The sequence below is a fragment of the Dermacentor andersoni genome, chromosome 6 (assembly GCF_023375885.2).
Source record: "Dermacentor andersoni chromosome 6, qqDerAnde1_hic_scaffold, whole genome shotgun sequence".
NCBI classification, from domain to species: domain Eukaryota; kingdom Metazoa; phylum Arthropoda; class Arachnida; order Ixodida; family Ixodidae; genus Dermacentor; species Dermacentor andersoni.
The window spans coordinates 16601895-16619642 of NC_092819.1; the positions used below are offsets into that span (position 1 = coordinate 16601895).

Sequence of the window (17748 nt, forward strand, 5' to 3'; positions counted from 1 at the left end):
AGGCGACATATGCTTTTGTCACCATAATTAGCGGTGACGTTCATGGCGAATGTTTATTTTCTTCAGCGTTTAATGCAATACGAGGGTGGTGAGTTGATGTTATAAACGTCATACCTTGCGTGCACCTCTGCTGCTTATCTGGGTAACACAGACCAACGCACAGCGAGACGTGTTTGCTTGAGGCTTTGTTGCGCGCCACTGTTCCTCCGAGAAGGTTAGCATTGTCATTGCCTCGCATGGTACCAGAAGTGTTATACTTTTATTGAATTATGGGGCTACATGTGCCAAAACCACAATCGGATTATGAGGCGCGCCGTATGTGGCGGACTCTGGATTAACTTTGACCCCGTGGAGTTCTCTATGGTGCACCTAAATCTAAGTACACGAGCGTTCTTGTATTCCTGCCCGGTCGAAGTGCGACTGCTGCAGTTGGGATCGATCCCGCGACTTCGAGCAACGCCATAACCGCAAAGCTACCGCGGCGGGCACAGAAGTGTTCGTTTTTCGTGCGGCCACTTCCGTATACAGTGTCGCCTATAGACGCTACAGTGCTTTAATATGACATTGCCTCTGCACGCCCTGCGTCAGTTGCCCGCTTGACAAATTTGCACGGCGTTTATTTTCCACAAATAATAGAAACATACTGTACGGTACCTTGCGCTTAAATTTATCCACTTTGTATACGTAATCGCCCTTGCCTTCTTTCGTCGCCTTTTTTCCTCTCCCGCCCTCTCCATGTATGGGAGCGCCGAACAACCTGCCGACCCGGAAAGCGAGAGAGCAGCCTGCAATCAGCAGCAGCAGTAGCAGCAGCAGTAGTACTAGTAGTTGTAACAGTATACATAGTAGTAGTTTAGTAGTGTATAATAGTAGCAGAAAAATCGAACGAAGAGGCAAATTTGAAAGCTTCGCTTTAAGAAAGGTAAACTACAGCATTTTAAAATGTGGACGCAGCCGTGCAGGTGCACCCAATTCTCTGGAAAACGCTGGCTCGGCGCATACATTGTTCCCCATACTAATACACTTACGTGCTGACGTCAATACAAGCGATGAATAATGGACATGCGCAGATTGGGTTTCACGGGGAAAAAAAGATAAGCCTATGAACTGTTACAATATCAGCGCATGTCAGGCCCACTAAGTTATCTGGAAAGCACTGGTACGGCGCATGTATCACTCCACATGCAATTTATTGCACGTGCTGACGCCGAAATGTACGCTATGAATAACGGACATGCCCAGATTGGCTTTCGTGGAAAAAATAATCACCGCCTAAGCACTCCGTACAGATGGTTAACCAGCGAAGCTGAAACATGCGGCCCCGGTGTTTATCACTGGTTTAATCCTGACGGTTCATTAAACAACGGCTTGGTAGGGTTGCCGGATCCTCGGTACGCGGTTGCTGCTTGCGCTCGGCTGCACGAGCCTGTTCTTGCGCCCGGGCTGCAGCATCGGCACAGCGTAGACGAACTCGTTCCCGGTTCTGCTCGCGGCGTTGCTGATCGAAAGCTGCCTGCTCCTAAGCAGTACGTATGACGCGTGACCTACCCATTTCGAAGCCGGAGAGAAACTGCTGCGTGCATGCTTGGCTGCGACGGAGAGCAACGACGTCACTACTGGCGCAGCTAATCCAGCACCACCTAGATAGCACAAGGCCTTTTCACTCCGATCCATGACGTCATGTTATCTGGCCCGACTGCCATTGAATCTAATGAGGATGTTCCTGAGTAGGCGACAGAGATTTTGACGTCACCACTTTCCTCACGCCAGCCTTGTGAATGGAAATTTCGGGCCGCGTAGCGTGACGTTATGGATCGGAATAAACAGGTCTTGTGCTATCTAGGTGGTGTTGGCTAATCACGCGCCATTCTCTCTCTCTCTCTCTCTCTCGCGCGCGCGCATGAGGTTGGGCCGGAGGAGTTTTCGGCGTACAGGCGACCAACAGACGGGCGAATCGGCTAGCCATGTACAGCTTCGCTGTAAACAAAAAAAAAAGGTAAGCATATATACACCGTTACAATGTCAGCACAGCCAGGTCCAGTCACTTCTCTGGTTGCGCTGGTTCGGCGGACATTCCTCATGCTAATGCTCGTACTGACAATTATTTAAATGATGATTAAACGGATATGGGAAAATTGGCTATCCCGGAAAAAAAGAAAAACTTTATAGGCCGTTACAATGTCGGCCCAGCTTGCGCTGACTCGGCGTATACATCACTCTCCATGTGCCGACGCCAATTCATGCGTTGAGCAAACGGATATGCAAGGACTGGCTATACCGAGCGAAAAAAAAAAGCGTAGATCTCGCGTAATGTGGGGGCCGACGTTATGCAAAGCATCTTGCAGGCAGCTGGTTATCTACCATTATTTGAAGTTCCGCAAAGCGTTACCGCATTTACCAATGTGTTTGTGTGAATCCAGTAATGGTGTGTGTGTGTGATGCGAGTACAGTGAACTAGAATTAAATCGAGAGTGCGCGTGTGTAACGACAGCAGCAAGACGACGACGACGGTAACGACGATTGGATTGCATGATTTCTACGAACGATAGAATAGGATGTGAAGGAGCGGCATAAAGAATGCGAGATAGGTAAGGAACGCAGAAACTAAAATGCTCACTGACGGCAGCACGCGGTATCACTCGGAGGGCACAAACGGGCGACTCTGACGGCGATACTACAGCATAGCCTAAGCTCGTGGGCTCTTATGGCCAATTGGATGAGTGGCGTGGTGCAGCTGCTCGCCTTGGCCGAGCAGTGCTGACGCTGCGATAGTGAAATTCGATGCAGATTTGTCGTGCTCGGGCACTATGTGCACCATGAAAGATCACGCAGGCCTCGATCTTTGATTAAGTGGCCTGGTAACGACGAGAAGGGCCGCGAAAGTCCGGTAAGAGCCTCGGGAGGAACGAGGACGCGGCGCATTGCTGTTCGGTGGCCAGAAATCAACGCTCGTGGTAAACTCGCTTTTCAATTGCTGTTAGGCAATCACCACCCCTTGCGTTCTGCAGCGTAGATGCCGCGATCTTCTCACACACACACACACACACACACACACACACACACACACACACACACACACACACACACACACACACACACACACACACACACGCACACGCACACGCACACGCACACACACACACACACACACACACACACACACACACACACACACACACACACACACACACACACACACACACATATACAGAGTGTTTCAGCGAACACTTTCAGATTTGTTTAAAGGTGGCCTGTGGCAGATAGCTCATTTCTAGTTTATGAGCCGCTCTACTCGAAGCGGCGGACACTACTTGCACAAAAAATTGACATTCAATATCTACTAATTAACAAGAATTCACTAATTAACTTTTAGCGAATTATCCTATGACCCATATTGCAATTTACAAATTCTAGCAGTGGACTTCGCAAGGCGAATTCACGTGGAACGAATTCTCAGGACCACACCAGCTTCGAGATATGAATTCCCGAACTTCGCGGAGAAATGCTTTGGTGTTCCAGTTACTTGTGTGCTTCAGTGCAGGAAACGAGTTTTGTTAACAAATTAACCGGAACGCCAATGCATTTCTCCGCAATGTTCGGGAATTTATATCTCGAAACTGGTGTCATCTTGAAAATTCGTTCCAAGTGGATCCGCCTTGCGATTACCACAGCTATAATTTTTTAAATGCAATATGGGCCACAATGTAATTAGTTAAAATCATAATGAGCGAATTTTTATTAATTTTTATTAATTTTATTATCTCATTTCTTGTGGAAGTATTGTCCGCCGCTTCGAGTAGACCAGCTCATGAATTATAATTTTGATATCTGCCACAGCCAACTTTTAAAGATATTGAAAGTGTTCGCTTAAACACCCTGTATATATATAGGACAATGAGCAAAACGTGAAACGTCTTGAATTTCCATCTCCCGCATTCCCCGTGTTTTCCCTGTATATATATATATATGTAGTCATATAAGCCAACAAACAAAGACGTACGGCCCTTCTATCCGTAGAGCAATCAACGCTATTCTTCGCCCAATCGCGTAGCGTACTGTTAGTGTCTCCACGGACGGAATTCGTCACCACATTGTTTTTTGCGGTCTTTCGTGAGTGCACTGACGAACTCATTTTCGAGTGGGACTTCTGCGTCCGCTTCCATCTCTCGTCGTGAGTGCCTCATACAGCTGGATTCTCTGCCTAACCATGAAGAACGCATTCGCCTGTCACCTCCTCCGATTACGTTCTTTGGCCATCTAAAGAAGAGATTGTAAGTGTCAACTCCAACAGCATCATGGATTGCGATGTACTCATTCTATCCTACGGACATACCCGATCTCCAGGGATTCTGACTATACCCGTGGGCTTATTCGCTTCTCAGATGGATCTGCGTTGCTTACCGCCTTAAATAAAACTTCCGAAGCCCAGCTGTTGCCCCGTGGATGAACTGTCACTTGCGCTTTTGACACTCATCCCGTTGCAATTGTCGTCCTTTCGACAGTCACACCAATGACCAGATCGCCGCCAAGCAACGCCTCTTCCGCACCATTGTCGGCAACCATAAGCCCTCACCTGCACCCTGCCCACAGTCAAGATCTCCTCGCCCTATTGAACAAACACCGTCTCTTGCTCGGCGCCAATTCGCCCGTCCTCAGTATGTGTATACCGCCGCTACTCACCGCGTACAGACTAATGGCTCCCGCACTGTTCACCAGCGGCCCTATCCCGTGTCTCTTGCAGAGCGCAAAATCATCGAGGAAAACGTATCAGACATGCTTCGACAAAATATCATACGTCCTTCCTCTAGTCCCTGATCCTCCAGTTGTTCTAGTACAGAAGAAAGACGGTTCAGTGCGTTTCTGCGTCGATTACCGTGCGCGGAAGAAAATCACGCGCAAAGATGTTTACCCCCTGCCACGGATCGACGATGCACTAGATACGCTACACTGCGCCAAATATTAATTAATTAATTAGTCGAAGTACTAACACATCGCAGATAATTCTCATGTTTTATTGACAAGTGCGCGGAAGGTTGTTGCGAGCACGATAAAGGACGAGGAAACGTCGATAACGCTACTGATTTGACACTCTGATGGGGATAGTCTGTGGATGAAGCGTTGAGATGGCAGGCAGATGTATAGACCTCGTGGCGTGCAATAGCAGGTGTGCTTCAGGACATGCGACTTGCGTGAGCGTGCATCGCACATTCCGTTATCCAGACCAGGAACCGGGCCACGGCCTGAAAAGAGACAGCACGACACGCCAGGGTTACTTGCTGTGACAGGTACCTCAATCGCGTAGCATTTTTTAAAATTCTTTTTTGTTCGCTTGCTGAAGCTACACGATTTCAGGGATCGCACAGATGTTCCGTGTTCCATTTTGCTTGTGAGTGCGCAACTGTACTTTTTTCTTTAGCCTCTACATAATTAAAAAAAAAAGCTACCTATATCAGATATCACAGTTCTTTTCCTTGAAATGGATTGCTTGAAGAGGCGGATATTGCGTACACAGTAGATCAGAATGCATACTTTACTAATTAACAAAAATGACAAATCTTTAGTTAATTGTTTACCGCGCATATTGCAATTTACTAACTATAGCCGGTGAGTCTGCAAGGCTAGAACGAATTCTCAGAATGGCACCGGTTTCAAGATATGCGCCGACATACTTGTGGTAAAAAATTCTCTGTTGTTCCGCTTACTTTTTAAAGAAAACGCAATTTCATGCATTCAAGCACGAACGTAACTGTAACGCCAACATACTTTTCGTACACTTTCGGAATGAATATCTCGAAACTCGAGTCGTCATCAGAATTCATTCGAGGTGGACACGCCCTGCGAACTCACAGGCTACAGTTCGTAAATTGCAATTGCTATATCTGCCGTAAAGTAGCTATGTAAAAAGGCAATTGGTGATAATTTGTTAATTAATATATCATGCACGTCGAATGCTTGCTCTAGTAATGTGAGGCTATTCGAGTAATCCAACCCAAGGACTAAAATGTGCTATCTGCCACCGGTGGTTTTTTAAAATTCTGTATATTCCTCGTGTGGTGGTCTATGCATTCTCATGGTGCGCGTGGATGGAGTTGCTTTAGGCTCGTATACACTTAAATCGGAAGCTTCGGGCGGTTTATTTGCAACTTGTGTGTAACATTGACAGGAAAGTATTCAGTACTCACTACTCGTGGTGTTTCAGAGATCTACATCATGTTTCGTCGGACGATAAAGAAAGAGAAAATCGAGACGCTGAGTTTATTGACAAGCTCTACATTTGAATCCGGCTGATCACCTGGCACGCTACTACAGGTGCTGGGTGATAGTTGTGGCATACATTGTGATCTCTCTTTCTCTCTCTCTCATACACACACACACGCATGCTCGGATACGCGCAAGCACCATTGACAGGCTTTCGTTAAGGCCCGTACGTATATTACGACGTTTAGAAAAGCTCTTACCCATGACGCCTGTATGATAAACAGAACGGTGCAGGCAGCTGCAGGGCCACTGACATCAGCCACGTAAGCAGAAAACAACGACGCTGCGAGACCTCTGACGGGGAGAAAAGAGATTGCATATACGCTTCAAGATTTGAGAAGATGTAGTTATACTCGACATAAGTAAATGTAAGTGCACTGGTGCAACGCAACAGCTCAAAGACGAATCAATCGGATATCAGATAACCATAGTCCTCCTCTTCTGCTTCTCTATCAAAAATCCAGACAAGGGGACAGGCGAAGTGCCTGTTGTCTGCATTTGCACGCTTGCTACTAGCAACAGGCAATTAACGTTATCATCACCACCACCACCAACAACAACAACAGCTAAGAATACAACATATCAAATACCGCGAAATCTTGTTGGTAGGACCTTCACGGGAACCAGAAATTAAAACGGATCACCCGAAATATGTATTATCTAAAGCAAGCTTCAAAAAGTATGAAAATAGGCTCACTCGGTGACCAACTCAACAGCAAGGGTTCGTGTGGCGTCGAGTGATACTGCTCCGCATAACACATTATGCGGAGCAGCGAACGCCACACGAGCCGCATCTGACGCACTTTTATTCAGCAACGTTGAAATATCTCGTCAGTTCCTGCTGAACTTTGCTCATTTCAATGTACGGAAATAAAAGGTCTTCTGCAAGTTAAAAAAAAAACGAAAGATCTAGCCGCCGTTTCTTGGCAGCGGCGCATCGCCAGTCGGTGTGGCCGCTCTGCAGCAACAGCGTTTGACCGCTGGCGGCGCGCCACGTGCGTTTTTCCTGCAGCGTTGTTGGGGCTAAACACGATGTTGTTGGGTCGTTGGAATGTTATTTAAGCTATTATACGGGAATATAAAGCTACAAGCTTAGGAAATATCAGTAAAAGTGCACTTGTGCAGTCGTAATATCCAATTCCATATGGAAACGCGATAGCCGTGTGAAAATACGTTGCCCCTACGGGAAGTTGGCCGGGAAAAGGGGGGCAACGCATTATCTCGAAAAAATTTATGAAGAAACGTATAAACGAGATTCCACTGTAAAGGCCATGCTCGTAGCGGCTGTCTCCAAAAAGTTGCAGTCCTTCCTTTGTAGAGGATAGCGAAGTGTTCAATTGAAACCACGCAACGCTTGTGTCGTCTGGGACTTTTTAATCACACTTTGACGGCGGCCGCACGACGGGAACGTGTGCCCGTTCCACTGATACAGTGGCATGGCTTAAGAAATTTTCGCGTAGTCAGAACTTGTCTGGACCCGTCCTCTACGGCTGTTGGACGTGAAACTTGATGTCAACGCTGAAACGACTATAACTATGTTCACTGCCATTCCGTGTAAAATACAGCAAACGAGCAAACGCGCTTGATGGAAAATGCACCGATACAGGTCTTGTTCATTTACACAAGCTTCGCCCATCGGTCACATACGCCGCGGAATAAAGCACAGAACACGCTTTGCTGGGGGCAAAATGCAACAACACCCGTGTGAAATACATTGGGTGCACGTTAAAGAACCTCAGGTGGTCGAAATTATCCCGGCGCCGCCCATTGCCCATTCTGCCTCATAATCAGATCGTGGCTTCGGCACGTAAAGCTTCAGAATTAATTAACACGCTTTGTTGTCTACATTGTCAAAGTAGAAACACGCTCATCCTGCGTCCTTATTTTTTGTGTTGCCGTGATTTCCCGCGCTTATTCAAAGAATGCATCAATTCCAACTCTCCAAGTTTTCCACCTTACTATAAACTACACTAGACACGATGTGCTAATGCGGTGACTGCATAAGCAATGCTGTTGTGCAGAAACGCTGCAAAACTCCCATTTTTTAAATGATGTATACCGTGTCACGTGAGCCAGAACGCAGCGACTTTCATTGTTTTGCTCATAGCGAATCATCCAAATGTCACTGCATAATTATAAAATAAAGTTTGTTGTAAGAGTGAACGTACCCCAGTTGGCATGCAGCGTATGAAACGGCGACTGCTGCCGTGATAGTCCATAAATCGCTGGATTGATTACGCCACCTGTCAAAAAAATAAGATGAACACAAGGACAAGCTGGAAATTATTATCTTCCGCAGTGATGCTATTTGTGCTCCTTTCTTGGGTACGCCAAGTTTGTGTGTTCTGTCGGTATACACATGAGCTTCTGTCGCACCTTTCGAATGAAGTTCACGGTGTTGAAAATCATTCACACTAAATCATTTAGTAGTAAGCCCCGTAAAATGACAAAAGCGTGCTGCTCTTGACGTGAAAGCGATTCGAAATAAAATCGTCGTACAATAGACGTTAATATACATACGATCTGGACAAAAAGAAATGTAGCGCGCGCTTCAATATTTGTTGATCACTATGCAGAAATGGTTCACAAACCATTTCTGCTTTGAAACCAAAGCTTAACAGCAACAACAAAAAAGTTTCGGTGCAGCGATACTATATGCTTGAAACTCTACTTGATTCTGCGCACTGAAACACGCCATTCATTAGTGAAAAATTGGTAGTTAGGTTACACCGCAGTCATAAAATATAAAGTGACAGATCAGAATGAACAATTCAACTAAGACCGTGACAACAGCATAAGCGTACAACAGAATGTTAAACACGAGCAAGGTATACCATTCACTGGCTTACACTGGCCATACTTACAGAGGAACGAGGCAACTTAAACATAGACGTTTCAATTAAAAAAAAACATGTATATATAGTCAACGCAATAATCTGCAATAAAATGAATGGCAGAATAATCGCATAACGACGCTATGCAGAACGCTAGATTTGCTAAGATACTAACATGAATAAACCACCGGGTATTTTGCGCAGGATTGTGCTTTTACAGATTTTTTTTAATCGCTATAATATTGTTCATGGATACAAGATACGGATAATGGCCTCAGCCGCTTTATGTTCAATTTCGCTAATGTGTTTCGTTATACTCTATTTAAGGCAATGACAATTCAGGCAGATCGAACCCATCCTTTTGGGATGTTTATCGTCGTTAATGCGATTAGCATTCAAGTGGTGGTGCACATGTAATTTTGTAGTGGCGCGATCCGGTCAAAAAGTCAGTGGACAAAATTGAAAGGTCCACCGTCGAAACGCGTCATGTATGAGCATCGAGGCACCCAATAGGGTGCCTCGATGCGCGCGCCCTCTCCGCTCCCCTCCGCGCGCGCGGAGGGGAGCGCGCGCATCGAGGCACCCTATTCTCTCTGGACACGCTGCGCCGTCTAGCGGTGCGCGCGCGAAGCCCTTCTCCTTGTGCGTGTTATCCGGGATTGCACCGGTGGTGAGCCGCACCGGCTCACCACCGGTGCGGCTGAGAATTAATCGCTCGTCGCCCAGCGCCCGTGAACGCGGCCGAGCGGGTGCAGTAGTGGGCTGCTATGCTCGCGGACCTGGGCTCGATTACCAATCAGTACCGAAGTTTGTCAAGTCTTTCTTTTCTCCTCTTAGACAGATCGCCGACATAAACAACTAGAAACACGGTACAAATCGTAGAGTGGGGGAAATAGGCTAAGAATGCGAATCGCATTAAAAGAGACAGAAAAGCTGATTTTTGGCCTTGTCGGCTTCTCTCTTGTCCGTGTCGTTTGCGCTGTTTTCAACTATGAAATCTACGTCCGCCAACTATAGGGTTTCGAGATTATGGGTAACTGTAAACAACTTACGTCGCACCGTGAACAACTCTGGCGATCACGGGCAGAAACTGACCCGCAGCAGCGAAACCGGCGAAGCCTATGCCAAGGCGTGTAAGCCAAAGTTTTCTGCAATTAAGAAAAAAACATATGAAAACATCGCGACAAGGCAGCGAGTCACTCAACAAGTCACCGTTCAGTCCCGTATACGAACGCAACAATGATCGAACATCGAAAGCCAAGCGCTAAGGTCGTAGTGGGCCGGAGCCTTACGTATGAGAACGGGGAAAGCGGCTTCATTTGTTTCAAAATCATTTCGGAATTGGCACAAATGGATATAGTCTGTTCCAAATAAAAGGGAACACACAGGCGGTGATTTTACAAACGCGTAAGCCAGAACGCCCCCTCACTACTATTTCCTATTTAGTTCTCGTGTTAGAGCGCCCTCGTCGAACTCTGTTCTTTCTCTTTCTCTTTCTTTCAGCGCAAGGACAGGATACCAGCTTTGAACGCAGGTCTGGTGTTCCTTTTCATGATGGCGCACCGTATGCGAAGTGAACGTATATCCGTTTGTGGTGTTTGAGATTAGAAAAGCTTATGACAGTCGCTAGCATACTTCTATGCAGCGACAGTATTTTAAAGATAATGACAAGAGTGAGTGAGATAACTTTATTTGGAATCCGGCGATCGGGAGGCCCGGGCCTGCGGCCGCCTAGGTGGCCACTGGGAGCTGTTGCTCCCGTACGGCCTCCATGGCTCGCTGGACGGCCCAAAGTTGGTCTTGGAGTTCTGAGCTGAGCAGCGCGGCCGACCACCGCGCCCGTAGATTTTCTGGGGAGACTGCCATTTTATCTTGATATATTTTACAACCCCACAACATGAAGAGGAAAAGAGGATAAGTCTACATTCAACCATCAGGATCGGTCCATCCGCGCCTTTGGTTATACACTGCCTCCAAGATCGGAACGCGTTACAAGACACGTTGAAATCCCTGCGAGGACACATCGCAGACTGGTGTCAGGATATGCACACTTTGATCACGAAGTCTCCAGGATAGGCAAAGTTTACTCGGCTAGAGACACACGACATATGGCAAACATCAGGGAGGTAATTAAGCAAAGAAAACTTATCCTTTTTAAATAGAGGAGGGAAAGTAGCCGGGAGCCTCGGGCCACTCCATTTTGCAATTCCGTCCAGCGCTAAGCGCGTGCTAAGCATGCACTTCCTGGACGAATCTGTGCCCGGCTGCTTTCATACTCACGCAGGAATCGGGATGAACTGCACAGGACCCACGAAGAGGAATGCCGCGCAGGAAACCAGTTGGGCAACGAAAATAACAAGGGCGTCGGCTTCCTGCAAAAGGACGGGGTCGCCTTTTTATCGGCGCCTCCTTTGTGACTCGGTCATAGTCAGCAGCAAAACAAACACGATTAACGGCGCCCTCCACGCTGACCCTGGCTGCGACAGTGAGCGGGTTGTCGCTGCCCCTTCAATGACGTTGGTGCCGAAACACTAGTTTTGTTTCTGTTTGCTGTGTTCTGGCACTGCAGGGCAACGCCTGCTTCCATATAGCGCCGCTATACAGAATAGATAGCATGCCGATACGGGCGCGACGTGATGCTCCCATTGCAGGAATTTTCCACAAAGATGCCAGCACAGGTTCGTACCCGTATTATGGTGTTCTAGTTCACTATACCAGTATACCGGAAACTACCAGAAGCTACCCACACCGGAAAGAAGAAGCACAGGTAGAAGCTACCAGCACCGGAAACGTATAGCATTGCTGTACTTTCCCGGTGCGTGACATGTAGCATCTCATGGAAACTAATTTTCCATTGTACGAAGCGTTTCCCGCTTATACATTATACGGAGCGTCTCCATCGAAAAGTGCGCATTGTAATTTTTTTTTTTTGCAATTCAACGCTCACGAAGAAGTATTTTAATGATTGGAAAATGTAGAGAGGTCGGCCGGATAATGGAGCATCTGGCCTGCTACTCTACGTAAGGGAAGGGGAAGAGGGGAAGAAAAAGGGTCACAATGGGGGATGATAATGGGAGGAACGAGGTGAAGGACATATTACACAACTGGTATCACAGGCGTGAGTCCAGGCCCGTGTCACCTAGGAAACGCTCACGAAGAAAACAGTATATATGACTGGAATAGAGGTGTTTTGCGAGAGCGGGTTGCGTGTTTTGATAAAAAAATGCACAATCGAAATAAAGAAGAGAAAATAACACCTACGTATGACACGACACGTGAACACTATCGGGACTGTGTACTTCTTGAAAGTCGTTACTGAACACGTAACCTCAGTTTCCAGCCGAAAGAAACATGCGTTCGAGCTTGCAATGCGCAAACTTACAAACTGGAGCAGTTAAACGAGTATCTCGCTGAGCTCCCCTGACACGGCAAGTTGCTCTTATAAGCGGCTGCTATATCTGCGGCTGCGTTCAATTCAACACATACTAGTGGTAGTACAGCGTGGATGCATCACTTTGCAACGCAAGACATGGGTTCTAGAATATGTTACGTCAAACTATTAGGGGGCCGACAGCTCACACGAACAAATGTATGCGCGGGCACACGTCATCTTAAGAGCGTGACATTACGGTAAGTGCATCAACAGCTTTAATTATTGGCGTTTATGCAGAAAGAAAATGGGTCGTTTGGTTTGCTTTATTTTAATTCTGTGTCGGCCAGTGAACAGCAAATTGGTTGCATTTCTCTCTCGGACACTCCGATAATGTCCGGGAAAAAATGAGCACGCTTTATTGTTATATATAGTCTCAATTATGTACTCCGTTTAGCTGGTAAAGATGGTTTTAATTGTAAAAATTATGACTCGCTAAACTATAATGAACCCCGTCTCGGGGGCTTCTAAGGCCTTAGACTCGCGTGCTACTCCAGGATTGATTTCAGCATTACAGCAAATCTGCTTTAAACTTGAAAAGTTGTAGCTCCCTCCTAGCTTTGAATCAAAAATTATGGAACCGCTTCGTCGACCAACACCCACGTTGTTACAGTAGAGCAAAAAAAAGGAAAGGAAAAAGCGAACGCTTGGTACCATTTGTTACGGAGGTAAGAAATCGCTACTGTCGAGAGGCATACTTACGAATTTCGCCGTGACGATGCCGAAGAGTATGGCTCCGATGGCGTAACCCCCGAACACGACGGCGAAGGAGTAGTCGGTTCTAGGGTCGCTCTCGTTCATCTGCGAACAACGCGGAGACGTCGCTGAATCGAATTTTTACCGCAAAAAATAAATATAAAATAGGGATACATGTGAAGTGACTCTACAAGACGTCAACAAGCTTTATTGTCTGCTGCAATGTGATCTTTCTTACCCAATTATGTATCATAATTTCCCTCTTACGTAACGTTAGTTCCTGTTTTCTGCTAAGATTGTTAAGTCGGCTAACTCCACGCTGTAGGTGCTATAGTCACGGCAAACTATGCCGAACTTTGTATAACGCCGTAATACTAATTTCGTACATATTAAAGCCTCGCTTATGCGAAAAAATGGCGTTGTTATAAATATCTGCTTAATGAGAGCAGCATTCCGGGCCAAGTTGGTAATCCGTTACTCAAATATTATTGCGCAACAAGAAAGACACGCACGTAAGAGAAGAAGACACACCAAGCGCAAACTTTCAACTAAATTTATTGTACCACTGAATCGGTTTATACATGTGAAGCAGTATAGACTGCGCATGCGCTTACATGAAAACGAACTGCACATTCGTGTAGCATAGTTATGAGTCATGTGACGCCGCCTCCAAGAAACTTAGTTCTTTTTCTGTGAGAGCCAGTGAAGGAAAACTAACACACTTATCATGCAATTTTGCAATCATCTGCCCTTCAGTTATTTCACGGTTGAGCTGCGTCCTTCCACGGGACACAATCGTGCATTCGTCCTCCATAGGTTTGCAGCCATGATCGCGACAATGAATGGCCAAAGCCCACCGGTGCCATTTTTTTTACGTTGTTGCGGTGTTCGCGGAGCCGATCATTGAGGCAATGCCCAGTTTTCCCCGTATATCATTTCCCACATGAAAGCGGGAGGTTGTAAACCACCCGGTGAACACACTCGACGAACTTTTTGCGGTGATGCTTTGTGCACTTATCGGACGGGACGGCATTTGGATCCGTCAACTTGCAAAGCTTGCCGAGCTTGTTGGGAGCAGAAAAAACAACTCTTACCTTCGCCCTTTGGGTCATCTTTTTCAAGTTATGGGACATCCCGTGCATGTAAGGTATAACACTTACTTTAGGGCGTTTGCCGGGAGGGGCATCGGCAACTGACTTCTGCGTGATGGATCGCGCTTTTCTTAAAATGCGTTCCACGACAGACACTTGCACCACCTTAGGATATCCACCCTAGGACAAACGTCGAGTTTGCTTTTCAAGACTTACGTCCACTACATGGCAGCAAGACTTACTAAGGGCATTCTTGAAGCACAAACTATTAATGGCCCGCTTAACAAGCTTAGAATGTGCGGACGTATATGGCTGAAGTGGCTTGTCGGCTCGCGGCTCATATGACCAACATGTATGGCTGTCCTGAAAGCTCAGGCGAAGATCAAGAAAGCGAATACACCTCTCTACCGGCAACGTATGAGTAGTTTGAACGGGAACTAAGCACTTCTGAATCGTTTCTAACGCTTTCTTTGTTTCCAGAATGAAGGCATCAGAAGAGCAGTCAATCTAAAAAACCGCAGCGCAATATCTTAAAAACTGCAGTACCTTCCACTTGTAGTGAAATGTCACGGTCTAAACAAGATAAAAACAAGTCACTAAGAATGGGAGCAATGCAGGAGCCAATACAAACTCCGCTTTTCTGCGAAAAACATTGGTTATCCCAAGTGATGAAAGTGAAATTAAGATAAAGCTGTGAAAGTTGTAAAAACCGTCTGCAAGACATGCCGGCCTCATTCTGGAAGGAAACAGCACCACTTGCCGGTGGAGAGGTCTATAGAGGTGAATTATTCAAAAATCACAATATTTTTGAGAAGCTATTCTCACGCTGCACGGCGCAGCTGAAGGAAGAAAAAGTGTGCGAGAGGAGCTGGCCGCTACCTCTAGGCCTTGGATGACCGTCCTGTCCCTTGCGCTGCGCTAACCATCCATCATTTTGTAGATAAACCCATCCCACGGCCGTTACAATCTTCATGGATGATTACAAATTCTGCCGTTCTTTTAAACTCAGACTAATTAAAAAGGTCAACTCATTATCAGGCTAGGAATAGTAATAGAAAACTGCCCAGTGTGCAGTACTCGACATCCTGAGCCGTTGTTACAATAAAAAAAAAAAAAATCACGGACAAACTATGAGGATCGGTTGCTGAATCATACATTGCCTTCAATACTAAACAAATGACATTACGCACAAATCACTACTAATGTCTGTAGTCTTACGCTTACCATGTATGTATATATATATATATATATATATATATATATATATATATATATATATATATATATATATATATATATATATATATATACACACACATGCTTCAGCGAACACTTTCAAAATTAAAGACCCTGTGGCAGATAGCACAATTTTAGTCCATGAGATGGTCTTCTTGAAGAGGTGGACATTACTTGCACAAAAAAATGGAAACACGTAATCGTCTAATCAGCAAAAAAGTGACTAATTATATTTTTAGATAATTTCCCTATGGCACGTATTGCAATTTACAAATTCTAGCGGGTGAGACTGCGAGGCCTATCCGCTTGAAAATAATTGTGTGGATCACACCATTTACGAGATATGCGCCGTCACGCATGCAGTAAAAATGCGCTGTCGTTTCACTTCTGAACAAAATGTCCGTTTTATGCATTGAAGCACGAAGTAACTGGAACGCCATTGCATCTCTCCGCAAAGTTCGGCAAGGAATATCTCGAAACTGCTGTCATCCTGAGAATTCGTTCCAAGTGGATCCGCCTTGCGAACTCCCGGGATAGAATTTGTAAATTGCAATATGTGCCATAACGTAATTAGCTAAAAACATAATTAGTACATTTTCTTAATTAGTCGGTTATGCATTTCAATCTTTGTGGAAGTAACATGCCCTCCTTTTAGATAGATCAGCTCACGAACTAGAATTGTGCTATCTGGCACAGGGAATTCTAAAAATAATAATTTTGAGTGTTCGCTGAAACATCCGGTATACGTATAAACAGGGTTTTTTTTTTTTTATCTGCACCAATTTTTTAGAAATTGCCTGCGGCAGGTAGCACAATTCTAATCCTTGATCGAAATTACTCAATCAGGCGGCCGTTACTTCTACGAGAAGTCAGAAGACTTAAATAATTCACGTAATTACGATGATTACCTTTCTATTTATTAACATCACGGCCACTATTTTAATCTACGAATTATAGCCGCTGAGTTCGCACGGCGTATCCACTTGCAACTAATTCTCAGGACTGCACCAGCTTCGAGATAATAATAAGATAAGAGTACGACGAAATGCATTGGTGTTCTAGTTACTTTTAAGAAAACGCTGTTTTATTTTTTGGAGCACGAACAGGAACGCCAGTGAATTTCGTCGGACACTATGGAAATTAATATCTCGAAATTGGTGCAGTCCTGAGAATTCGTTGCAAGTGAATACGTTGTGCGAACTCAGCGGTTATAATTCGTAGATTGAAATAGTGGCCGTGATGTTAATAAATAGAAAGGTAATTATCGTAATTATATAAATTGTTTAGTTAAGTATTTTGATTTCTCGTAGAAGTAATGGCCACTTGATCGAGTAATTTAGGTCAAGGATTAGAATTGTGCTATCTGCCACAGAAAATCTTTAAAAATTTGGTGCAGCTAAAGAAAAAGAGAAACAGCCTGACATATATAGTCCCCGTGCATACATGTGTTTGCTGACGCTGGTTAAATTTTGCAGCATCGGGTCCACCTGTGTTTACTGCCTATTTTCAAATTTTTCACACTTCTCTTGCTTGCATTTGTCTTGTCTTTAAACTACCGCCGTTGTTGCCTCATGTGTATACAATGAGGCGAGGGTCCCTCAAGCTGTGCGTATTTATTCGCGCGCAACATTTCGGTTGCAAAATAAACATTATTATTAGATTATTCTTATGTCAGATCTCCCTGCAGCAACTGCTTTTTGTTATAGCGAGTCTGATTCTATTCACTTTATTAGCGTACACAAAAGTCAATCCCTTATTCTCTTGGCATCACTCGCCGTTGTTTCCTGTACTAAAGTACCCTAGCTACCTTTTGGAGTTGCAGTGTCTGGGGTAACTGTCACGTGGCTGACTCTACTGGTAATGAGTGGTCATACTACGTACCACTTGCTTCCTTTTTTTTTAACTATACAGAATGTTTATAAATCACCTGTCACGTATAACACAATTCTAGTCCTTGAGCCGGATTACTCGAAGAGGCGGACATTACTTGCACGAGAAGGCAGAATGTATAATGGAATAATTAACTAAATTTCACTAGTTAAGTTCTAACTCATTCCTGTACGACATATTTGCAACTTACGTGGATCGCTTTAGCCGGCAACTTCGCGAGGCGGAACCACTTCGGACGAATTCTCATGATGGCGCTAGTTTCGAGATATTAATTCTCGAAATTTGCGACTAAATAAATTGGCAGTCCAGATAA

At 45.3% G+C, this 17748-nt stretch overlaps 1 protein-coding gene across 1 annotated transcript in view; it reads right to left on the reverse strand.

The window, feature by feature from the left end:
• Nucleotides 1–4991: 4991 nt before the first annotated feature.
• Nucleotides 4992–17748, reverse strand: part of LOC126521258 (uncharacterized) — a 65850-nt gene continuing 53093 nt past the window's right edge. Inside the window, exons 9-14 of the mRNA XM_050169912.3 lie at nucleotides 13225–13323; nucleotides 11373–11464; nucleotides 10145–10240; nucleotides 8427–8501; nucleotides 6459–6552; nucleotides 4992–5240 (exon numbers count right to left, since the gene is read on the reverse strand). Of these exons, the coding sequence (XP_050025869.1) occupies nucleotides 5172–5240; nucleotides 6459–6552; nucleotides 8427–8501; nucleotides 10145–10240; nucleotides 11373–11464; nucleotides 13225–13323 (525 nt within the window). The 3' untranslated portion in view covers nucleotides 4992–5171. The remainder of the gene's footprint in view (nucleotides 5241–6458; nucleotides 6553–8426; nucleotides 8502–10144; nucleotides 10241–11372; nucleotides 11465–13224; nucleotides 13324–17748) is intronic.